Raw genomic sequence first — 26,215 nt, forward strand, 5'->3', positions numbered from 1 at the left:
ATCTAAATCAGTATCTGCTGACAAAGTAAAGTATAAGAACATGTACGCAATGCTTAGTTGCATGCATTAATTTGCTTTGTATAGTGCTTTATATAGTGGTTTTACTAAAGGACGACATTGTGACAGAAGAGAATTTTAATAATTTATTTACATGGTGCTTCAGCCATTTTTAAACCGCAATTTAAAACCTGCTCCTGACCAGGTGTTTGCTGATTTAGCTGGGTAAAGAGAGACAAAGGAGGGCTCTGTGAACACTCCTAAGTGGCCCAGTCAGAGCCCAGAATAACTCGATTGAACAACTCTGTAAAAATCTGAAAACGGCTGTGCACCAGCGTTCCCCGTCCAACCTGACAGAGCTTGAGAGGTTCTGAGAAGAATGAGAGAAACTGCCCAAATCAGGTGTGCCAAGCAGAGTTATTATAGTTTAGCATTTTCCAATAAGTTTAAAACCAAAAATAAAAACAAATTTTCAACCAAAAACCAGCCAGCATGCCTTTATTGAGACTCCTGGTATGGATTGCATTTAACAGAAGCAGCGTGTCTCTGTACATTTAATACAGAAAACAGAACAGTAGCAAGATCTTTGGATAGCACTTTTGAAAACACAAAGTGCTTCACAGTTTGGATGAAGTGTACATAAGTCAAGGTGCAAACACACAGCTAGGATATGTACTTACATTCCATTTTTTCACATCCATACAAGCATTTGTTGTGAAACATGACGGACAGAAATTAAAGACCTATGAAACTGAATTTTCAGCAGATGTTTGAAAAAAATAAAAACATTGATACGGTCGACTTCAGGTGATGCCTCACCTTTGGATTTAAGAAATATGGCATTCAAAATTCAAATAGCTGTCAAGGGACCTTAGTGAACATGGCACAAGAAGCTCAGTTTTGCAGTTCTGTGCTTTGCTGTGTTAGCAGGACCAAAAAACAAACAAAGAAATATCATCAGACTGAACATTTTTAAAGTAATTAGGTAGTTATTAATCCCTAATCACAAATGTCTCACATGCCCTCTGTTGTTTCCGAGGTATTCCCAGACAGTATTAACATCAGACATGCGATTCAACAAGCGTAACCTGCAAAACATGATGGAATTGGACCATAAGGTCTAAAACAGTAGAAGAATAGGACAAACCAGAGGAACGCTAGAACCAGGAAACAGCACAGGATGTAGCTGATAACAAAAAATATCTTGAACGAAATGTGGTCCGATTGCACTCCGTAAAAATGAAGCACGGGAAAATCTTCGTCGCTGACACCTAATGAGGAAGACATGAAATGTTCCACGTTTAGTGACCAATCAAAATTTGTGTGTAATGTTGTCATTTGTGCAGAGGTTCGAAATGTTATTCTTTTAAACAACAGAAACACAAGTTTCATATTTTCCAAAGTGTTACATTTTTTAAATCAAAACTACTCCAAACACATGAAAACCTTTGGTAAGAGCAGAATTTGATTGATTGATCATACTTTAAAATTTCCCTCGGGATGAATAAAGTGGAAGAACATTAAACCTGTAAAACAATGATTAGCTTTTAGATGACCACAAACATATGAAAATATGCAATTCAGTTGGCAGATAAACACACTACTCATCGTTTCCTCAGCCAGAAACCTTCATCCGGCAATTCTGCATGAGTCTATTCACAACTTTCAGTTGTGACGAGTTCCCTCATCAGTTCATTTCCTTTACTTTTGATCTGTAATAACATAAGGAGCTCTACATAAAGGATTCAAGGTCTTCTTTTTTTTTTTTCTTTTTTTAAAAATGGGACTCAGGTTTTTTCCTTATTTTAGGTTATACTACTGTTGCAGTGTTAGATACTCACATTAGACATGGCATGTCTGAATATTCAAAAATAACAGAGGTTATCCGAGTAATTAATTTGGACTTATAACAAGTATTAAAACAACATGACTGAACCGAACTGTATTCTGTTCAATAATTTACTCCTTTGTCTTTCAGCAAACTTTTCTTTTACTCGCTTCTCCATGAAAGTCCAGATTTACTCGCTGCCAGGCTGCTGTGAAAGGTTTAGTTCATTTATTTATTGAAGTTTTGAGATTTCATTTAAATTTTAATTAAAGTTCAAGGGGAAAAAAAAAAAAAAAAAAAAAAAAAAGAAAAAAAGAGAAAAAAGAAAAGAGCATAACAGTAGTAAAGAACCGTGATCTCAAAACAAACAAAATTATGGTTTTATGCCCCGATCGAGAAACCAGAGGCTCAGGCTTCAGACTGCTCCACACACTGTTCAGTTTGTGTCGTCTCCTCCTACGTGTACATAAGTATGTTACATTTGAAGAAATAAGAAAATATATTTCCCAAAGACATAAATATCTGTTGTCAAATCAAAAGTGGTCCCATTCCAAAACGTTAAGTTCTGATGCTTCTTTCTCTGGTTGTCAAAAGCACACCGATTGAACACAGTTATCACAGGCAGTATTATTGTAGGGTCTGTTTTACGATATATAGCAGCTTGGGGTGACTGCTGTTGTGATTTGGTGCTGTATAAATAAAACTGAATTGAATTATCAATCCACAGTAAGAGACTAAAAGCTTTTAAGTGGAAGAATGCTCTGCCTGTGTTGCAAACTATATTGATTTTAACTCCAGTTTCAGTTATTGTTTTAGCAGTTTACATACAGCTGTGTAAAGAAAAAAAAAAAAAAAAAAAAAAAATACCCTACAGACACTAAAGCAAGGAGATTTTTGCTTTTGTCACCCTTCACAGAAACGGGATAATCCAGACTTTTCTGTCACAATATTACAATGGAAACACTTCCTAGTCAAATAGAAACAAATGAAACTAAACAGCAAAGCTTCTCACCTTCAGGCAGAGGCCATGACGCACACGGGGAAGCCTCAAATTCACGCTTGCGAGCCTTGTAAAGTTTTGGGAAAAGGGTTTTTGCCCTTTGATCAAGCTCTGAAGAAGACGACAGAACAGGGGACAAATAAAGAACATGTTTGAAGAAAATGTTTTCCTATTCTGATCAGAAAGATCCAGCTAATTAACATACCGGTTTGTAAGTTGGTGTATAAGATGACATCCCGGCAGAGAGGGCAGGTGGTCTTGTCCATTCCGCAGTTCATGGCGTGCGCGCGAAGACATGGCTCGCAGAATATGTGACCACAGGCCTGACTTCTGTGAGGACTGAAGTAGACATCTAGACAGACGGCACAGGTGAGGTTCTCCCTGTCCTCCTGGTGCACCTCCTCCTCCTCCTCATCGTCCTCATCATCCAGCAGCAAAACTCTCACACGTTCAGCCTGGACATAAACAGAGTTTTTATTTTCTGGTCCCAAACAGCGGAGGGAAAAAATGCTTCTAAAAGCATACTTTTGGAGGAGAAACTCCCCAAATTACATTTTGGATCTTCTATCTATAATAATTTAAGTCCTGCTCATTATTTAAAATACATGCATATGTAACTGCACTGGTTCTTATATAGTGCTTTTCTACACTTACGGATACAGTTATGTTTGAAGTTTTCACAGGACTCCAGACAGTCACTTGAAAAACTACACCCCATGATTCAACAGCAATCTAGAACTACCTTTAACAGGAACTTTAAGTAATGATTTTCTGGATGACTCAGTCTCTCACATCATTGTGGAGGAATTTTGGCACACTCTTCTTTACCATGTCGCTTCAGTTCACAGACTTTTGCAGATCACAGGGAAACCAGAGTTTTGCTAACCACAACTGAAGCACAGCCTTCATGCATTTGGCCTTCCATCTGTACACAGCAAGCCAAATCAGATCTTTTTATTAAAACGCTTCTAAAAGTCAACATACAAACACAGAGTTGAAACCCCGCTGACAGCTTACAGCCTCATCAAATAAAGCAGCCACATGGGCCCTGAGAGAACGGGGCCCTGATATTTCCCGCTCTGGGTTCAAATATGTTATGACTGCGGATGGAACTGGACCTGTCGCGGAGAGGACCAGACATCGGGCCCTGTTGCGCTGTCTTTGTGTGGATGTAAGGGGTGGGGTGGATGGTGTTTTTGGGATGGGATCGATAGGACGGTACTTTGGGCATACCCCGGCTGGCAGGAGTCCCCCCTCTCTTTACATGTGTATAATTTGTTTGTTCTTCACCCCACAGATTATGTTTGTTTCATTCTGTTTGTTTCTTTTGTGTTCCTTTCTCTTATTTTTGTTTGTATGTACTATAAATTTGGAAAAAAGTACAAAATAAAAAGTAAAAAAAAAAAAATACAATAAAATAAGATAAAGCAGCCACAAACTCAAGTTTCAGTCTTAAAATAGAGTTGTCACGAAGGGAAAACTACCCACAGAGGCCAAAGTCCCCTTTCTGTGCCAAATATATTTTTAATGCTGTAACGTTTTGAGGGATTTTATCATGATAATGGTGACTGTCTTGCTTTTTGAGCTAAAATCAAGGAATCATTGGAGAAGCTACAGTTTTCAGCATTTCTATGTTGGCTTCCTTTTTCAGCCACAGCAGCTGCCACTTGATTGCATCCTTCATACTGACACTAACTCAGTGTGAACTTTGCTCTCTCACCAGTGCTTTCTCCTTCTGGTGTTGCAGCCATCTCTCTCTCCTCCTTTGTTTCCGCCTCATACTCTTCAGATGATTCTTCTCTCTTTTGCTAAGGCTGTTTGAGGGTGGGGAGCCCACAGAGGTTGGAGGCTGAGAAAATAACACACATATGTCACTTATTTAGCAGCTCAAACAAAATCTACCAGCTACTGAAATGTTTCTTCACTGGTATGCAAGCAGACACTTTAACCACAAGTTTGGGCTGGAGCCTTTTCAAGCTATCATGGGACAAGATGTTGGGAACACAGGGTCATCAATCTGTCACAGAGCTAACTCTGAGAGAAAAACAACCAGCTGCACTCACATTCACTTACAGCCAAGTTAGGATCACAGTTTAACCCAACGTGCCGGTCTATGGCGTGTGGGAGGAAGCCAGAGCACACAGACATGGGGACATCATGCAAACCTCACACAGAGGTCCCAATCAGTGGATTTGAAACCAGGACCTTCTTGCTGTAGGTGACAAACCTATTGGACCAGTGTGCTGCCCAGTTTGGTAGATATCTGCCCACCAGCTATGGTAGGCTACAGCATACATTGCTGTATGAGAATGAGGTTAACCGTGCCCTTACACTCTCTTGGCTGCTAGGCTAGACTGAAAATGGGAAATAAACATGGCAAGGTTTCGCTCCCCCCTCCCAAATTCAGATGCATTCTGAACACTGGAAATACTAAGTGTGGTTTTGGGATGAAAATCACTAAAAGAATCGTGGAGAATTCACTTGACCATTACTTTTACTACTCTCTACTCACTCGTAATCAGACATCATGTGGTCTAGCAGGTTAAAGACTGTTTACAATAAATCAACAAAGAAAAAAAAAAAAAAAAAAAAAAAGAGAGAACATACCACTGGTTCTTCATCATGATCAGAGACACTGTCAGAGATCCATCTCCTTCTGAGAAACAGAGTAGGATCAGAAACCTCGTCGCAGAGAGCTGCAGTCTCTCCAGAAGACTCGACATCCTCCTCAGTTTGCAGGAGCTGCTGATCCAGAGGCGGCTGCGTACCCTCAGAAACAGATGAGGCTTCACCATCTGTGTGAAGCTGCTGGCTTGCAGGATGTGAGACGACAACAGGGTAAAAATCACGACCACCGGAAGCTGGCACACTCTCCCAGAGAGAATTTTCTCTTTCGACAGGAGTTCTTGCATCAGTTTGTGGATTTGAGGCCTGAATAGGACTCTCAAGAGGCAATGCAGCAGCACAGTTATCCTGAAATCTATCCAGTGTAGTCGTGTTAAAGTCAGCCATCTCCTGGTGATTCTGAGAAACATCCATCTGTCCCCCAGTGAGCCTCGACCTTAAAGGCTGGACGATCAGGATGGAGTGCTTGTGGTCGTAATCCAGGCGGCTTTTGCTGAAGTGAATGGAGGCGTCAGTGCCACAGGGACACTGACTGTGATTAATGAAGTTGAAGCCACCCAGGCGAGCTCTACAATTCTGGCAGTTTAGTTTCCCAGCAGTCCACTGGGTCTGGGAACACCAAAGGAACAAAGCTTAATGATGAACTTTTTTTAGTTTCTTGCTTCTCTTCCAGTACTAACAGTGAATGCAACTTTACAAAACTGTTGACACATTATCCTTGTTCACACTGGTCACACTTACTTGGTGAACTGAGGTCAAAATCCACTCTGGCAGTGTGTCAACATCGAGGTGCCAAATACTGCAAACATCAGCAGAGGCTTCATCTGCAGCTGGAATCTGCTCCAAAGCAAAAAAACAAAAAAACAAACAAAAAAAAAAAACCACACACAGCTGAGACAGTTTCCATGAAAAAACAGCTTATCAGGTACTGATAACCAGTTAGTGCCATGTGAGAAAGGATGTTTTCACACGACTTTCTACAGTCCAGTGATAGAGGAGGTGATGACTTAACTTGTTTTGCAGACCTGAGCACCTTGCAGTTATTGAGTCAACCATGAACTCCTCTGTACATCTGTGGACTAGAGCTCTATTAGTCTGAGGTCTTGTCCATAACCCTCAATAAACTGAAGCAGCATTAAAGAGGGCCAAATTTGCTTTTTTATGCCTTTTGTTTTAGCTTCCATCACACATTAATTTCCCAACCAAATACCATAAAACATCTCCTAAAGTAAACTATCAAGTTATTTAAAGAAAACACATTCAGGATTGAAAAATGAACTGTTACCGTGAACAAACATGTTGAGTCTATGACGCTTTTCCGACACTTCCTGCAGCGCAGCACGGATCTCTCCATACTTTCCTGCAGTGGGTCCTCCATCTGTTCATGATGACAAAGGCTGTCAATACACAATGATGAACTCACCTGCACTGGTTCTCGCTCTCAAATAAAGGAAAAAAAAACCCAAAACAAAACTAATGACAAAAATATTTGGATATTCAAACTGACAGTCAGCTGGAATAATCAGCTGTGAATACAAACAATTGGTTGTTTGAGGAGTCCTTCTCCTCTCCTCCAGATGCTCTATAGGCATTAGGAAAACCACATGTACAGAGATTTCTGGGTCAAAAGTTGGAGGCTGGAAATCAATTAGTTCAATCGCTTGCTGATGTGGATCCAGATAGGATCTGAAGTGGCTCAAATCAATTTAAAGCTACTCCCTTTGGAAGTATGCAAATAGATATAGGCTTTACATCTGGTCCACAGCCGTTTCATTTTGATGATAAAAAATAAATCATCTTTAATTTGCAGCAAATACATGGTTATTACAGTTTGGTATTGAAGGTTCAAAGTTAAACTTGCTTAGAGGATTGTTAAGCATTTGGACAATAATATGGATGAACAAGGGTTTTACAGTTAACTAAAGTTAAACCTGTGCGACTTCACTGACTTTCAGGACTTTTTGGATCGACAGGGACGTTAATCTGAGCGCTGAGAAGCAATGTGCTGAATCCTGGATGGGAGATGTTTCAAAAATCAAAACACTTTTATTGTCACATGGATGAAATGGATTCCTCCATCAGCTGACAAAGAGGTGATCAAAAGGAATGTGGGTGTGGTGATGAACAGCTATTGATTCTAATAACCCACACCACCTACTGGACATGAAGTTGAAAACTACATAAAGTATCTTTACCACCTCATAGCACAATAACTGCTGCTTATGCTAGATTTTAGCTCCTTATTGTGTCTTATTTAGAGGTGTTTATTTAGCTCTTGTATAAATGACCTTTAGTGTATTTTTTATTTTATTTTTTTTTATTTTATGTAGCTCTGTTATAATGTTTGCTATATTGAGCCATGGCTTTTTTATGTTTTGGCTGCTGTACCACAGCAATTTCCAAACTTTAGTGGTAGTAAGTATTTCTTATTGAACGTTATTTTTTAACGCTTACATGTGTTTTGCGGCTCCAAAGAACCTTTAAATAGTCGCTAAAAGAAGAAAGGATACTCTACAAGCACGCTGGCGTGCACAACACACATGAAAATAACGGGTCTGTGAACGGCAACAAAAAGCTCACCAGTCAGCCTGGGACACCCAAACTTCTCACCATCGATGTTTAAACTACGAGGGTAACATTACGGGTCATTTCTCTTTTCGCTTAACGTTCGCTTTAAAGTTAACAGTTTCAGTGACATAGGAGCAACATATAAAGTAAAAAATTCAAATAAAACAACAAAATGTGCCGCTAGTTAGCTACTGAGCCGTATTAACCGACAGCGGCTTCGGATTAAATACAACGAAGAACATTTCGACAACTGTTATAAACTAAGCTTACCTTTAAGATGGACATCTTTGTTAGGTAAACACGGGTACGCTACGAAAACAAAGTAAAGTATTTCTCGGCTTTCGGAGTTTAAATAGCTCGGTGACGTCATGAAAAGCGCTCAACGGGACGTCTATTGGGCCAAAAAGGACCGTAAAGAAAAGCACAGCAGGTCTCTGCTGTCGCTTCAACTTCAGTGTTTATTAAGCTTGAGCAAAGTTATTGTAGTTAACTAAAACTAAACTAAAAACAAAAAACACGTGTGAAAAGAGCTATTAGTTAAATACTGTCCAAATAAATACTAGACTTGAATAAAATTAACTGAGAACTTGAAAACCTAAAAAAAAAAATAAGAAAAACAGAAAATACAGAGGACAGATCTTTAGTTGAAGTATCTTTTAGTTTCGTTAAAAAATATTACTAGTTGCCTGAGTCACTGAAAGACAAGTTTACTGACGTTTTTTATATTATGACACACTTTCAAAAGTGGTGTTATTATTGTACCTGTACTCTGAGCCTGAGGAAAAAAATAAGCAGTTACCAGACTTGCAGGATGTTAATTTATTCTTTAACAATTTATTTAATTTGTAAATCAAAAAAACAAAACTGATTGTGTTTAATAGCTAAATACAGTGTTATGTTTCTCTTATGGGTTGGTCTTGGGAGTCCAGTAAGGTCATTGCGTGCCCTGAGATGAAATCAACTAATATGAGTAAAAAAAAAAATAGGGATTCTTACAGTTTGGTGATGACCACACTACAGTGCACACAACGATCAAGCTTAGTCCAGCAGCAGCAATAGAGGAAAAGAGTGTGACTGAGGATGCCGACTATGGAAATCAGATTTTGAGAAATACTAGTTTCCTTTTTTGATTAAAAAAAAAAAAAAAAAAGAGAAGGAAATTTCTGTGAATTTCTGCACTTGGTCTGTGACTCCAACTGTTCTCGTATGTGGTGACTTCATTAATCCACTTGTGCAGATTGAAAAAATCTCTCTCCTTTGCATACTATGCTACCCTCTTATTCTTCATAAGTGCCCAAATTATGCTGAGAAAATACGTCATCATCTCCAGCGCGGAGCTGTAATAGAAGGCAGCATGGATTCATGCTTTCATGTTGTTGATGCAAAATTCTGACCTACCCTGTGAATGTCCCAGCAGAAGACTCAACAGAGCAGGTGATGCAACACGTTCCAGTTTTAAAGCCTCACTTTCCTGTCCTTAGCTGGCCACTGCTGTAGCTCATCCGGTTCAAGCTTTGAGTGGATTCAGAGACACTCTTCTGCATACTGTGGTTACATGAGTTATTGTTTTTTTCTCATCAGCTTGAAGCAATTTGGCCATTCTTCCCCAATCTCTTGCATGAACAAAGCATTTTCTCTTTTTTGAACCATTCCCTGTAAACCCTAGAAATGGGGCATACATGGAGCAATGCCGGAGCAAAACACATGGAAAACTTGAAAATACAGAGAACTGAAGCATACAGCATAGAGGGAGGATGTAAGAAAGGATAAGGGGAGACTCACACACTACACACCAGGTAATGAGGTAAGAGGAAACAGGTGGGAGCACAGCTGATGCTAATCCACAGAAGAAGAGACAAGTGAAGAAGAACTAAATACAAATCACAAGAGATTATCAAAATCAAACAGAAGCTGATGCTGAGACACGGACTCAAACCACAAAACCTGACACAAAGACAGAAAGGTAAACAAAGAGACAAAGCTGACTTCATGTGACACACAATAAGGACAAAACACAGAGACAGAATGGGCACAAAAGAGACCTAACATCACATCAAGCGATTAACAAAGAAGTAGAAGCCTAAAAAAAGAAACTCAAAAGCAAGAAGCAATAACAACAAATTCAAAAGAAAAAATGATAGAAAGCTTGATCATAAATCAATACTCAAACCCCCAAAGAATCATAAACCCACAAAACTCAAAACCAACCAGATCAAGCTTAGTACACCTAAGAAACACCGTTTCCACAATTCACAGTCACTTAAATTGCATTTATGGGCCATTCTGATGCTCAGTTTGATCTTCAGGTGGTCACCTTGACCGTGTCTGCATGGGTAAAAGCATCGTTCCTGCCATGTGTGTTCCTAATAAAATGGCCAGTGAGTGCAAATGGTTGTATACTAAGGCCATTTATGGTTAAAAGCAGGATGTTTATTCTTGTTTACTTGATGTTGTGTAACCTGTGAAAGTGACACATTGTATGAGTTTATTAATTATACAGGAACTGCACTCAGTTTTGCATGTAGTTTTGCTGTTGGGCATCTGAGTTTATAACCTCTGATTTGTGGACAAAGTGTGTAAGTTCAACAGGACACACAAAAGCCTTTAATTTTTAATTTTGCCTTTAATTGAACAGCAAAGTGATTTATAGGGAAAATGCTCCCCTGTTAAAGTGAATTTGGCTGTCCAATGTTTATGTCTGTCAAAGATCCAGCTAAATGTTCATGACTTGTAAATATTTATTTAACTTAATGGCATATTTTTCCCCAACTCAAATAGAGGAAATATTATGGAATTACTCAAAGATTTTAGGCTGTCATTAAAGCTCGAGGAGCTGCAGCAAAGCAGTACTTGTTATATTGTTGACGTATCCATATTTTCCATTCTCAACATTGAGCTACTGAATGAAAATAATATAATGTCATATTAATACAACAATCTTATTTTATTTTATGTTAAAGGCGTCCGAAGCTGAAGATAATAAAATGTCATAAGTGTTTATGTGTTGTGACAGTGAGTCTACGCCCGGTGGCAGTGTGACATCTCAGGTTGACTGTACTGCGCTGATCGTGGTGCTGAAAGCAGACGACGGCCAAATACGAATGAATTAAACAAGAAGGAAAACATATTTCATATCAACTCATATCGAGTTGAAACAATAACTGAAATGGATTTAAATTTTTAAAATTTTATTTTAATTTTAGACCTTGCAAAAATGAGCAAATCCACTTTTTTCAGTACAACTTTAATAAACAAAAAACACTTAATCCACTTGCAGTCTAGAGACCACGGAATAAAATGAAATTATTAAAGTGTTCACTGTGTTTGTTTCACTGCTCCTACACCTTCACTGCCTGCGCTGTGGACTAAACAGACATAGCCATGCCTCTGTTACAGCCTCACACAGAAATGACGCATTTTCCATCACCGGTATAAAACCACAGCATCATTCTTCGCCAGGAGCCGACACTCACAGTTTACAGCCTCTCTGCACTTCTCGGCAGTTCAGCTGACCGCTATGCGCTCTACACGGTCTTCCCGTGCCGTGCGCTCTGCAGAATAAAACTTCTCCAGTGGCATCGAAGTGGCCCAACAATGGAGGGCACAAACAACACGACCGCCTGGCTTCAACTCGACAACTCTTCAAACAAAGCTCCACAACCAGAAGACGAGGAGGTGAAACTCAGCTATCAAGTGGTCACATCCTTCCTGCTCGGCGCGCTCATCCTGTGCGCAATATTTGGGAACGCGTGCGTGGTTGCAGCCATCGCGCTGGAGCGCTCTCTCCAGAATGTGGCCAATTATTTGATCGGCTCTCTTGCCGTCACGGACCTGATGGTGTCGGTGCTGGTGCTGCCCATGGCGGCGCTCTACCAGGTCTTGAATCGGTGGACTCTCGGGCAGATTCCGTGCGACATCTTCATCTCGCTGGATGTGCTCTGCTGCACGTCGTCCATCCTGCACCTGTGCGCCATCGCTCTGGACAGATACTGGGCCATAACAGAGCCCATAGACTATATGAAGAAGAGGACCCCGAGGAGAGCCGCAGTCCTCATAAGCGTCACTTGGCTGGTAGGGTTCTCCATCTCCGTGCCGCCTATGCTGATCATGCGCTCACAACCCAGCAGCATGGCAGAGGACAGGGCGAACCCCAAGCAGTGTAAGATAAGGCAAGACCCCTGGTACACAATATACTCCACATTCGGGGCTTTTTACATCCCACTGACTCTGATGTTGGTTTTATACGGGCGGATATTCAAAGCGGCCCGGTTCCGCATCAGGAGGACGGTGCGTAAAACGGAGAAGAAGAAAGTGTCCGACTCCTGCCTGGCGCTCTCTCCCGCGTTGTTCCATAAAAAGGTCCAAGGAGATACGCAGGCCAAGAGCTGGAAAAGGAGTGTGGAGCCCCGGCCGCTGCCGAGCGTCAACGGCGCGGTGAGACACGCGGAAGACGGCGAGTCTCTGGAGATCATCGAAGTTCACAGCAACTCTAAAGGCAACCTGCCGCTGCCCAACACTCCGAGCTCCGTGCCGCTCTTCGAGAGCAGGCATGAGAAGGCGACGGAAGCGAAGAGGAAGATAGCGCTGGCACGGGAGCGCAAAACGGTGAAGACTCTGGGCATCATCATGGGCACGTTCATCCTCTGCTGGTTGCCTTTCTTCATCGTCGCCCTGGTCATGCCTTTCTGCCAGGAGTCGTGCTACATGCCCCGCTGGCTGGAGGATGTCATTAACTGGCTGGGCTACTCCAACTCCTTACTCAACCCCATCATTTATGCGTACTTCAACAAAGACTTTCAGAGCGCTTTCAAGAAAATCATCAAGTGTCACTTTTGCAGACCGTGATGGTTCAAGTTTGCGCGTGCGTGTGCGCCCGGGACACCACCATAGACTCATCGGATCCCTGAGGGCTGATCTGGAGACATCCAGGTGAAAAGAGACCAACAGCCTGGGAACAGATTGTTCTGAAACAAGAACTGAGGGCTCACAATGATTATTGCCGCTCATCACCATCGTTAAATATCTCCAGAGATGTCTGTAGCCTATGCATAGATAAAGCTCTGATCGTTTGATTCAAGCTCCGTGTTGCTCATCCTGTTCTTTGATGTCCAATTAAAAAAAAACATTTTTTTAAATACTTCCCCCCACGTAGTCGTTATTTTAACACTTTTAAATTCTGGGCCAGGAAGAATTTATTGAATTGAGGGGGAGATGTGAATCCACGTTTCCAGTAGCTAAGCTGTGGATATTGAAAATTAACAAATAGGCATAAAAAAATCAATAATATAGTGATTCCAGCTTTTAGAAATTTGATGCTTTCCTCAGGTGCCTGTCGAAATTTCAGGGCTATTTGAATCCGATGGTTTACATTACAACATTGAGTGGATGGTTGTTGTAATTTGTTGCTGTATAAAAAAAAAAAGAAGAAAGAAGAAGAATATGAAGCTTTTTGTTGGGTCTGTTAAATAAATTAAAAAAATATATTTCAGAAAATGTAAAAAAAAAAATTAAAAATACAACGACTATTTTTGGACATTAAATTATGGACAATGAAATTTATCTATGATGTTGCTCTGCTACACCGTAATTACATACTTTAATAATGGATGCAATGATGTGGCAATTAGCAAAACAGAAAGGGATTTGGTCACATTAACATAACTTTCAACTTCTGAAGGATTTTCATTGTCTCTGGTGATAACTGTCACCCAGCTTCTGCAAACTACCTATGCATGCGCATGCAAATGAGGGCATAAAATATCTACTGCAGTGCCCTCAAGCAAGATGCATAACGAGACACTTTTCCCAGCAGAAGCTGTCAACAGTTAAGGATGTGACTTTGCAGCTTCCACATGTGGAATAGATTTTTTTTAAAATCCATCTGTCTGTGACTAATGTGACTAAATTACCTCTGCATCCATTGCTGACCAATTGGAGGCTGACTCATTACAGAGTCATGCAAATTTGGTGTTTATTAAATTAAAAAAAAAAAAATCTTAAATCAGAATGAGAATACTTTATTAACATCAATCCCACAGGAAATTAGATAGATGAAACTGAATTTCTGGGAAATGTGGCCAAAAATTAATGCTAAATATAATGAGAATATTTTAATTGATGAAAGAGTGTCTCTAATTAGAGAATTTCTTTCTACAAGAGCAGGAATGGATAGAAATGAAATGTGATCCTGCAGGCATTAAAGAGGAAAGTGGTCTTAAAAATGAATATTTAAAGGGGCAAATCTCAGCTGTGCATTTAAATCTGTCAAAAAAACACCTCACTTCCTTACAGGATTTAATCCCTTCCATGTGAAACATGTCACCCTCCGCACAGCATCTTCACACAGACTCCTTAGTCATCAGATGGCTCCTTATGAGCGTTACCTGCATTCTGATCATGTCATGTCATGCATGTATGGGTGTTACATCAAAGCGTTCAGAATGAAACAAAAGCCTCCTTTTTGCAGTCTGAAAAAATGTATTTCACCATTGTGTGTGTGTGTGTGTGTGTGTGTGTATGTGTGTGTGTGTGTGTGAGCTTTTTGCATGTGCCGGATGTATGGAGAAACCCACAGAAAGAGGAGACAAAAAATAAACACACACCAATCATCATATGTAAGATTTCACAAATAGGTTGCAGCTTAAGTGGAAAAGGCGTTACTTCACTTGTGGCTTCATAACATATAAGTCCATCTTAAAAGAGGTGTGAAGGCGGCTCGCAGATGGATGCTGAAGAGGTGGTCGCCATAGAGACATATGGGGGATGCAAACTCCGGCCGAGGGGCAATTACCTGATCAAAGGCCTGCTGCGACACAGGAACACGGAGGTGTGTATGAGGGGCCCACAGCTGCCTGCTGCCTCACACAATAAGCAGGTGTATTATTTTATTTTATTTATTTATTGGTTGGTGCTGAAAAGTGATGCATTAAATTCTTCTAGCAATAAGAGTTCCAGAAATCTTCCTCATTTCTAATCAAACAAACAAACAAAAAAGAAATACTTTATTTTTTCTAGAAGTTGGGAAATCATAATTACAGCAGCTTATTTCAATAAAATGAAAACAATTACTCGAAAGGAACAAGCTCTGAAAGTTAAAAAGTGACATTAAAGAAAAATCTCAGTTTAAGAGAAAATAAAAAGAGGGAAGAGCTCAATGAATGGAAATTGAAATAAATAGCTTAAATCAATATAAATGTAGGTTTCAAGATGCTTCAAATCCAATTTAACTTTTATTTGAACTTAACAGTTTTTTTCTCTATAAACCTCAGACAATGACAGAGCCACATATACACCCACTGATGATTTTTCATTGCAGTTCAACGAGGTGCTGGAAACATTCTTCAGTGAGTTTGGTTCATATTGACATCCTGAATATCCTGTTCCACCATGTTGCTCTGTTTGATTGAGATCTAGTGGCTGTGGAGGCCATTTCAAACTGCTTTACTGAACTCATTGTCATGCTCAAGAAACCAGTTTGAGATGATTTGACCTCTGTAACATGGTGTGTTATCCTGCAGGAAGTAGAGTCCAGGAGATGGGTACAGTGTGGTCATAAAGGCACAAAGATGGTCAGCAACAACACCCAGGTGTGGTGTTTAAATAGTGCACCACCACCACCAGCAAACTGGTGCTACAAGATGGGATGGATCCACACTTTTGTGTTGTTTACACTAAATTATGACCCAACAACGTGACCATCACAGCAGAAATCCAGACTCAATCCAGAAAATGTTTTTTGGATTGAGTCTGGACACAGTCTGGGCATTCTCCTCTGTCATCAGAAAAGCTTTTTTTTACTCTGTTTCAACTCCAGTAAGTCATCTTGACCATGGCTACATGCCTAAATGCATATTTAGCTGATTATATCTAAGTTAAGGAGCAGCTGAACAGGTGTACCTAACAGAGTGGCCAGTCATATGTTTTAACAAAACATCTCAGATATACAGTAGAGATTTTCATTTTCTTTGTTCACACTGACTTAATGGCTCAGTTCTTCAAAGGACGTTTTCAAGAGAATTCTCATCATGAGTTTGGATGATGCAAAATATTTTCAAACTCTTTGCAAGTTTACATGTCGAATTTATTTTCTGGCTAAAAAAAACGAATTACGAGAATTGATGCTCTCTTACACATTGAGCCAAAAATTAATGTGGTTTTGTGGCTTTTTTGCTGTGCCACAGTTTAAATATGTGAGGAGATAATGTTATAATTCCAACTGTGTCCAAAAGAGATTATCTAAACTGACACAAAGATTGGCTTTTTTATTTTTCCATATGAATACCCCCCAAAATTATATATATATTTTAATCATATATATATATTTTAAATTAATGATTATTACTATTTATTTTAGCAACAGAGCCTCCAGAATCCCAGTGGATTGAAGATGCTTCTGATAGATTACACCTTGACTAAAGCAGAGGACTTTGCATACCAGTAAAATACAGAGAAATGGGAGAAATCGCACAAAAAGGACTAACAAAACAAAAAATGGGTTTTTTAAAATACTGTTTGAAAAAAAATCATATTACACTACATTCATGCTTCTGAAAGGATTCACTAATTTATGATAACATCAACTTATGTCACTAATGCACCACCATCTCAGTATTAACATTTCTTTAAAGATAGCAATACATGGTGTAGTGTAACACAAACATACATTCTAGTGACAGATTGGAGATTATGAATGTATGAATTTCAGGAGCAGGACCACGTCTCCAAACACGCTCCTTCCGGCTGTTATGTATATAGGTTCCCCCAGTTCTGCAAGCCGATCATTCTCGTTTACGTGCCCCACCTTCCCTCCCTCCTTCTTCTCCATTCTTCAACTTCTTCACTTCTATTTAGTACATGTGGATCTGCCAGGCCCGGGAGCCATCGCCAGTCCCCTTGGAGGCCTTCCCCAAACCGCAGCTCAATTCATGTCAAAGCATTCACTTTTACCTACTAAAACGCTGTCAAAACTAAAATGAGGACGTGGGCCCAGCTAGTGAAATACCCTTTTTCAATATATATGGAGTACTTAGGTAAAAGGACTAGCAGGTCAAAAGGATGGCGTTTGTGTCCAGCAGATTGACAGGTGACAGGATATGATGTTTGCCGGTATAGTGAAGTTGGAAAAGTTTCAAAACCTTTTTAACATTCTTACTTTGAATTATTTTAACATAAAACTTCATAAATCTAAAGACAAGTCCTGGAAGTGTTGCAGAAATGTTTTAAAACTAGGACAGTCTCACAGAGTTTGATTGATGTGGGGTTTTAGTAGGTAGTAATGAAGAGAAAAATGCTATTAAGATGCATAACGGGAAGTAGGAATCACTCCTTTAGGCAATTCTCTAAGAAACAAACCCAAAGTTCTATAAAGTACCTACTTAATTCATAAATATACAGCAATGGGGAAATCAAAAATAAAGAAGTATTTTTAGTCTTTCATAATGCTTAATCTTTTCTCTTCACAGTGAGGCATCAGATTTGTGTGTCCTAATAACTTTCAAACTTTGTCATCTTAATTCCAACAAAGACTTTTTTCTTGACAGCCAGCTGCTCAAGGTTTCCCCATCTGAATGAACATATTAGTCACATTTGTCATCATCTCTTAGAGGTCATTTCTCAAAACACCACCAGCAGCAGCTTCCCAAAACCTGCTGAGCAAAGCATTAAACTTTTCCCTGAGTGGTCACTTAAAAATGTGCAGGACAGAAGCAAAGCCACTGAAACACTGTTTGGATGCTAGTGTGTTCTCCAGCTTGGTTTACTGCACTTCCTCCGGAGACTGCAGCCAAGTGCACTTGGCTGTAAATCAGCCTGCATACTGGAGGAAGTGAAGAGTGTGGATTAAATTTCATCCATACGCTCTTGAACTGTTCCGTCGTGTTTCCCCTGCTGGGCTGCCTGTGGCGTTCTGCTGTCAAAGGAATTACGTTATGGGTTTTCGCAACCTCGCAGGAAGCAAAGGCGAAATAAAGCCTCCTCGTCTATTGAATTTTCCTTTCTTGAAACTGTTGTTAACGAGTTCAGCTCAGAAAAAGAGGCATTAAACTCAGAACAGGGCTCACAGTAGATTTTTCAAGATACATTATATAGGAAATAAATCTTCATCTTTTTCAGTGTCTTTTCTAGGAACTGAGACTTTTAAAGCATTGTTGCAAATCTTATCTTCAATTTTTCTGTTATGAGTTTCACTCATAAAGAGCAAGTACATAAGCTATATATAATGAGATGTGTTGTGTAGCAGCTTTCACACTTTTTGATGGGATGACTTTTTCTTTGGAAAACATCAGAAAATCAAAATTAACTCAGTCTACGTTGTTTCCTTTGATCATAGATTTAATATTGATCTTATTCGAAAAGGTACAAATGCAGAAGAAACATGCAAATATATAAGATGTTACCAAACCAATTGTAATCTGCCACCCTGGCAGGTCAAAGGCATTTACACACAGTAAAATCTGAAGCAATTGTTCTATATGAGTTTATAAGTCTTCCCTCTACTTGTGTAGAATTTCAGCCCACTCTTCTTTACAAAAGTGCTTTATTTCATTGAGGTTTGCGGGGTTTCGTTTATACACCGCTCTCTTCAGGCCCCGCCCCAGCATTTCAGGCTCAAGTCTGAAACATTAGCAAACCAAGGTCTAATAATAAATAAAGCTGTCATCTTGGGTAGGGGAGGCATATATAACATGTCTTCACTCCTCATCCAAGGGCTTTCTTTAAACTGAATTAAACATGCTTTCATCTCATCAAGGTGAAGTTCTCAACAGCTTTTAAAAAAAGTTATAACAACTTCATCATCCTGTCTCTGTGAGGGAAGCTCATACACCTTTATGGAGGAAGTGGATGATGCAGTAATTTCATGTTTTCCATCTTCAAGCTTTGTATATTTGTATAATGATATTAATAATAATAACAATAATAATAATAATAATAATAATAATAATAATAATAATGTGTGTGTGTGTGTGTGTGTGTGTGTACAATGTGAAATCTTACATTTAATTAAATCTGGTCAAATTAAATTTACTTTGGTATACATTCAGTTTATACACATTTATTGCACATTTTCCTTAATTATTAATTATTTAAATAAATGAACCTTTGATTTTATATGTTTAGATGCATTTTGCCCAATTTTACTATATCATGTTTATTCAGTGTGAAGAATATTTTTCTTTTTTTTTTGGAGTGTGTAATGTAAGAAATAATACTCTCCCGCTTCTTTTATCGCAGCACACTGTGCAGTTACAGAGTTCTGAACGTGTAGCTGCTCTTTCATTGGTGATCAAGCTTCTGTTGATGGGTTCATGTGAAACACACATTCCTGGTCATGCACGAGTGTCTCTTCTGGAGGCGCAAGTAAACAAATGAAGCCTCTGCTGTGAAGTCGTGATGGTTCGGTGTGCAGCTCAGGGCTCCTCTAACAGTAATGAAGTCACGACTCATTATGAGTACATCTTTATTAATTTAACTTTGCCAACTGGAGGCCGGAGCAAAGTTTTAATGAATTTAAGTGCTCCGATCCTGCATTTGAACTGAACTGAAGCAAAGGATAAATTGTATCTAATATCTTTACCTGATTTATCAAATCTTAACAGGCTGTTGAAGATTAAATTTCCCAGTATTCAGAATAGAAAAGAAAATGTGTAAGAAGTAGTGATTTAAGAGAAGGTATGGTCTGTAACTATTTATAGGCCAAAACCACTGTATTATTCTGCATTTCGTTGAATCAGACACTGCTCGCTCCTCTCTCTCTTCAGTCCTTTCATAAATCTTAGAGCCTGTTCGCCCTCAGTCTGACCCTCCTGAACCTTCAGCAGGTGTCAGCGCTGTGACTTTGTTTGGTTTCACAGGCACCATTTTAAGTTTGACATCAAACACAAGCTCTTTGTTTGTTGTCTTGCTGTTTGATACCTTCAGCAGGTGTTCAATCTCATCTCCAGCAGATTAGGCACAAGATGTTAAAAGTAACAATTATGTGTATAAAGGAATAGCAGTAAGAACTGTGGAGTTGTATGTGATGATCTTTTTTTCCCCTCAACCTCTTGATGTTGAGTTCCCTGTAATGGATCCAGACTGTGTTATTATCACCTCTAAGTTGCCATGAGTGAGAACTGCAACCCTAACCATAATCCTAGTCCAAATCCTTAGCAATCCATCCATCCATCCATCCATCCATCCATCTATCCAGACCTAACTCTCCCCAGCCACCCGTTTCAGCTCTTCTGGGGGGACTCAGAGGAGTTTCGAGGTCATCCCAGTTAAATATGCCTGAAACATCTCATCCAGGAAGCATCTTGGTTAGAGCCACCTAAACTGGTTATTTTTGATTGGAAGTGGTAGCAGCTCTACTCTGAGATCCTCTTGAATGACTGAGTTAATCACCTTATCGCCATGGGAGAGCCCATACACCCTAGGGAGGAAGCTAATTCCACTGCTGTATCGGCAATCTCATTCATCTGATCACTACCCACACTGCCATAGATGAGGGTGGGACTGTAGATCAACTGATAAATTGCTAGTTTTGCTTTCACGCCAAGCGCTCTCCTGTTTCTGTGTTATTAGTTCCTTATTTAGTGGCTATTTTGACATTGTATTGAAAGCTTTGGATGCGGGTTGCTAATAAAGATTGCTGGCATTAGCTGATCTGATCAAGCTTCAAAAAACTGGTGACTAAATGTTGCACACTTGGATTGAAAGGAATTGCAACCAGTGCAGCTTTGTGAGTTTGCCTTTACTGTGTCTGCAAATGCATAGACATAGCACATTGTTACACATTTGTACAGTCTCACACAGCTCTTGTTAGGCGCACTGCATTATGGTTAGTGGCCGGGCTTATTTACTCCCGCTAGAGCTGCTCATTTCAGTGGATACTCCCTCTTGTGGTATAATGGAGAAATAACTACCCTTCCAGCACTGTCTTATTGGAGACTGGGACACACATTATTTTACAACAACCAAAGAAAATAACAAATTTAAACAATAAGAACATTTTAACCAATTATTATATTGTAACTAAAATGTTATGGGGGGTGTCTTGTTTTTTACAATAATACCTTTCTTGTGCTTACATAAAACCCCAACATTATGTGACAGGTGAGACCTGAGTCTGGGAACCGCCCCTGGTGGGCGGAGCTGGTCTTTGCCCCTTTCATAAACTCAGGTGTGGATAGTTAGGTATTCTCTAGCAAACCTGAAGCTGCGAGTTCTTGGTCCAAGCTGTTTTTAATTTCTTTCTATGAAAGCCTGATGCGGGTCCCCCTAAACCTCTGTTAGAACGGTAGGTTACACAAAAATGTACCTCTTGAGTTCTGGCTGTTGGCAAAGATTTACAGTTATTTGCACCCTTGTAGGTGGGAAACATTGCGTTCCTGTGAGAACAGTGTAGTGGACTTCACCGCCACTGACCCACATTTATTAGGGTGTGACGCGAACTTGTGGACAGGTAACGAAAACAATACAGTTGAGGGATACTCCCGCTGCGTTTTGCTGTCCAGCGTAAGTCATCTCCTGCCTTTTATTTACAGAGTACCGAGCTGTTGCTTTGCCAAGTGGATTTCTGGCTGCGGGCAAAGGACCCGACACATGACTGTATTGTAGCGGGCCAGGGCTGTTCGGGGTTTGTTCTGTTATTACAATTATGTGTTTGTTGTCATGTTGTTATGGTGACGAGTGACGCGCTCTCTCAGCGACTGTGTTTCCGGTGAGAGAGCGCCTTTTTTTGTTGTTGTGGTGTGGTTGCCGAGCGGAGCAGTGAGGTAGCGGCAGTGTTCTGGTGCAGAGAGAAATAAACGGCTGTGCTCCCAAGAAACCTTTGTCTCCTCCGTGACTGAGCTCGCCACATTGGTGTCAGAAGTGGGATAGCTCACCCTCGCCGGAATGGAGAGAGACACTCAGAGGCTGGAGCAAGCCGTCGAGGAGAGCATTCGCTGCTTGGGAAGTGGGCGAGTGAAGAGAGAGCAAGCGAGCGGCCATGTAAGTCCCCCGACGGGTCCCGACGGCGCGAGCGCACCGCGGCAGCGGCCCGTCGTGACCGACACTGGGACAGTGCTTCATGGGCTGCCTCTGTCGACCGACACGCCGGGCCCCCAACAGCGAGCAGTGATGCCTGCAACGCCAGCTAAGGTACCGAAATACAACGGGCTAACCCCGCTAGAGCCCTACCTCTCACAAGTACGGTTAGCTGCGAGGCATAATGGCTGGAGCGACGAAGAGGCTGCTACACACCTAGCGCTAGCATTGGAAGGAGATGCACTGCAGGTACTCCTTGACCTAGCCCCGTCAGAGCAGCATGAGCTCCAGGCCCTCACCATAGCACTCGAGAGGCGATTTGGGCAGTGGCACTCCACTGATCAGAGCAGAGAGCAGCTGACCAACCGGAGCCATAGGCTGGGGGAGAGCCTGGGCACCATTGCAGCGGATGTGTTGCTGTATGCTCGTCGTGGCTACCCAGAGTTCCCAGCAGCAGCCCGTGAGGAGCTTAGCCTGCATGCATTCCTGCGAGGACCTTTCCCAGAGCGACTACGCCAACACGTCCGCCTGGCCATGCCTCAGACTCTCCGTGAGGCGCTCCTTGAGGCTGAAAGGGCCGAACTTGTGCTCACCTCTCGACCTGACCAGCAGTTGCGCCCCACAAGCTACCCTCAAATCAGAGCTGCAGGCTGCGACAGTGAGGGGGAGGTTGCGGGGATATGCCAGCCGCAGCCCTCGGTGCCCTGGAGGCGTCCCCGTCGACCGACTGACTGCTGCTACCGGTGCGATGAGCCTGGCCACGTGGCATGCGACTGCCTGGTGCCCGCCCCGAAGGCCAGAACTATGTGGCCTCAGGGGGAGGAGAGGGGGAGCGGTACAGCGAGGGGACCACCGCTTCAGCTTCCTGCCCCCCTCCAAGAACGATGCACGGTGGCGGGCCTAGTCGGACACCCCAAGGGACTCTACCTGAGCTGCTGTGTTGAGGACCAGCCCTGCCAGGCCGGGGGAGAGAACTGACATGCGGGGGAAGAAACCGTTGCGGATCCGAGTGAAGGATTTGGAGCTGGTGCATGACTTCTGGCTTGCTGACACCCAAGATCAGTGCATCATCGGCCTTGATCTCCTGACCCGCTGGGGGGCCTGCGTTGACACCGCGAAGCTGGCTATCACTCTTGGTACAGAGACTCTGGCCCTCTAGCGCGGTCAAAAGCAGGGAACCAGAGACTGCAGGCAGACGCGGCTGGTTCAGCACACCATCGACACCGGCTCTGCTCAACCCATCTGTCTGCGCCCACGCCAGCTGCCCCTCTCGAAACGGCAGGGAGAGCGGGCTCAGGAGGCACGGGGCGTGGCTACTGCTCGGGCCACAGCCGGCGGAGGGGGATGGCTCTCGTTGACCATGCAGCAGCTCAAGCAGGAGCAGGAGGCTGATGCGACATTGGTTCAGGTGGGGGCCTGGCTGGAGGTAGCACGACGCCCAGGCTGGACAGGGGTGTCAGGACAGGGGCCCGAAGTGAAGGCCTACTACTCCCAGTACAACAATCTGGAGACCCACGGCGGCCTCCTGTACCGGAGACGGCGGGCCCTCGGAGAGGGCAAGGATCTCCTGCAGCTGTTGGTGCCTCAGTCGCTGCGGTCGCAGGTGCTCGAGCTTGTCCACGGCTCGGTGGGGGCCAGCCACTATGGAACTGCTAAAACTCTCCGCCGTCTCAGGGGACAGTTCTACTGGCCTGGTTGTCGACGGGATGTGGAACTTCATGTGCACTGTTGTGACACCTGTACGGCACGGAAGGGCCCCACTCAACGCCCCACTGCTCCCCTGCAGCAGCATCGGGTGGGGGCCCCGATGGAGAGAGTGGGAGGAGACGTCCTAGGGCCTTTCCCCGTTCCCGAGGCAGGGAACCGGCGCGTGTCGGTGGCCGGGGACTGCTCCAGGAGGCTGAGGGAGCGGCCGCGAGTGGTTCGTGAATACACCCGCCAGGCCCAGGTCAGCGCCGCAGTACGACAGAAAAGAGCCTGCGACACCAGGTGCCGAGGGGGAGCTTTCGTGCCTGGTGACAAGGTTTGGGTGTACTGCCCGGTTCACAAGAGAGGGGTGTCCCCCAGGCTGTGCGGTCACTGGCAAGGGCCGGCGGAAGTCGTGGGGCGGCTGACAGAAGTGGTGTACCAGATCCGCATGCCGGGCCCAGGGCGCGTGGCGGTGTTGCACCTGGACAGGCTCTCACCGTACCGCCCGCCCGCTCCAGCAGTCGCCGGGGCAGGGGATGCTGGTGGCACCCCAGGTTCTCATCCGAGTGACTCTTCCCCTGCTGGTCGAGATCGGCCTGCGCGCCGAAGGAAGACACATGGACATTTGCAGGACTTTGTGTTGGGTAATGGGGTTGTCGGGGACGACTGACCCCTTAGGTGGGGGCTATGTAGCGGGCCAGGGCTGTTCGGGGTTTGTTCTGTTATTACAATTATGTGTTTGTTGTCATGTTGTTATGGTGACGAGTGACGCGCTCTCTCGGCGACTGTGTTTCCGGTGAGAGAGCGCCGTTTTTTGTTGTTGTGGTGTGGTTGCCGCGCGGAGCAGTGAGGTAGCGGCAGTGTTCTGGCGCAGAGAGAAATAAACGGCTGTGCTCCCAAGAAACCTTTGTCTCCTCCGTGACTGAGCTCGCCACAGTATTTTAATTTGGTGTAATTCGACAGACTGACTGCTGCGGCTGTCGATTGTGTTTGTTTCTTGTTTTATTTTTCTGTATCAGTAGGCACCACAGATATTGATTTTCTTTTAGTGTTTTACACTTTTTTTTTTAATAATATAGGCTATATATTGTTGCAGGTGAAGGTGCTGCGTGCAAAACAAATTCTTTTTCTGTTTTGTTTTTGTTTGTTTTTTTGTCTCGCCGCTTTTTGCATGCACAGCGGTGGGCCTGAGTGAAGACGGCACTGAAGATTTGCCTTTTCCTATAGTGTCTTGCCCATTTGGGGTTATGTGTGAGTTGCCATCCCTTTTCAACGTGTGTGATATGTTGATTTGTTCTAAATGGTTCACTGCAGCGCTTATCCTGTCTCACTGGCAATCATACAGTTTTATCGTTTTTTTTATCGTATTTAATAAAGTTTAATTGTTTTTAGGTGCCGCTGTTAGACTGTTAATTTTATTTTGTATTAAAAATTAAACCCTTTTTAACTGACTGTGCGCCTACGGCTCTGTCCTATTTTAAATAGGTACCTACCACGGGTCACAGTTAGGACAAACTTTACAGTGGATTCATCCATCTTTAATATACAGTCTATGTGGACCCAGGCAAGTAAAATCTCCTTTAAAGAAAAGCTTAATCATCATCCAAATGTAATAAAAACATTTGGTTAACAAATAAAAATGTTATTAAGCTGAAATGGTGAATAATGATAATCATAAGGAATTCAAAGGAAAAATAGACTCCACGAGGATTTTTACGTTTAGTCACTAATTTTTAAAAAAGCAGTCGTCATTTCTCCCACTGCAGTTTTGTCCATACATTCTGGTTCATTTGTAAACAATGAAAGGAAGCTGAAAACGTCAGAGTCATTGCACAGCCTTTTTCTTTTCTTCAGAGGAATGGAAAATTTCTCTTGATGTTCAAAGCACAATATCGTCTATGTCACTTGGGAAAGCAATTTCCACGTGTCCTCATCCTGTGTTATTAAGGATGGCTCAATCCATGACATTTTCCATCTGCCTCTTAAATCTGCCTGTATGGATGTTTTGCGACACATATAAACATTGTGAAGGTGGAAGTCTGTTTTTATTGCAGACAGCTGACAGCAATCTTCTCTGGAATTTGACTGTGTGATTCCACCGGTAACTGAGATTTACCTTTCAGCATTTCCTCATTGTTTAACACCATGTTTGTTCTTAGGCGATAACAAAAAACAGCACCCAGCTTTTGGGAAAGGATAAGGTCTGTAATGTTTGATGTTTTTTATTACTTTCAATGAACTGTGTGGCACAGAAACCAAAACCAGCTGTACTGACCTAAAAACCCATCTGTAGTCTTTTGGTATGAAAGTGTAGGTTATAAACACCCTCTCTCGTGCCATCTGGTTTATAGAAACAAGATGGGGATGTCCAAGCTGTCAAACTTCGAGGAATTAAAATTGTAGTGCATGATGTGTGAAGTCATCGATACCTGGTCCCTGGACTGTGTGATGGTCGTCACACTCGTTCCAGCAAATGGCAACTATGACACAGTAAGTACTGA

General features: G+C 42.2%; 2 protein-coding genes across 4 annotated transcripts; one reads left to right on the plus strand and one right to left on the minus strand.

The window, feature by feature from the left end:
- Nucleotides 1-903: 903 nt before the first annotated feature.
- LOC100705033 (E3 ubiquitin-protein ligase RNF180) lies at nt 904-9,788 on the minus strand. Of its 3 annotated transcripts, none has more exons than XM_005470459.4 (8): nt 9,417-9,788; nt 6,736-6,828; nt 6,192-6,287; nt 5,433-6,059; nt 4,546-4,674; nt 3,031-3,280; nt 2,838-2,936; nt 904-1,268 (listed from the first exon to the last, which is right to left on the minus strand). In XM_005470459.4, the coding sequence occupies exons 2-8, from the start codon at nt 6,826-6,828 to the stop codon at nt 1,072-1,074; spliced, it is 1,491 nt and encodes a 496-aa protein (XP_005470516.1). In that variant the 5' UTR covers nt 9,417-9,788; the 3' UTR covers nt 904-1,071. The 3 variants fall into 3 exon arrangements, with proteins under 3 accessions (XP_005470516.1, XP_005470515.1, XP_025765068.1); XM_005470458.4 differs by lacking the exon at nt 9,417-9,788 and adding an exon at nt 8,289-8,440; XM_025909283.1 differs by lacking the exon at nt 9,417-9,788 and adding an exon at nt 8,031-8,169.
- Nucleotides 9,789-11,098: 1,310 nt separating this feature from the next.
- On the plus strand, nt 11,099-13,153 carry htr1ab (5-hydroxytryptamine (serotonin) receptor 1A b). The gene has a single exon (XM_013268535.3). It carries the CDS (start codon nt 11,613-11,615, stop codon nt 12,861-12,863), a length of 1,251 nt encoding a protein of 416 aa, XP_013123989.1. The 5' UTR covers nt 11,099-11,612; the 3' UTR covers nt 12,864-13,153.
- The last annotated feature ends 13,062 nt before the right edge of the window (nt 13,154-26,215 follow it).

Source organism: Oreochromis niloticus, linkage group LG7, assembly GCF_001858045.2.
Source record: "Oreochromis niloticus isolate F11D_XX linkage group LG7, O_niloticus_UMD_NMBU, whole genome shotgun sequence".
NCBI classification, from domain to species: Eukaryota; Metazoa; Chordata; class Actinopteri; order Cichliformes; family Cichlidae; genus Oreochromis; species Oreochromis niloticus.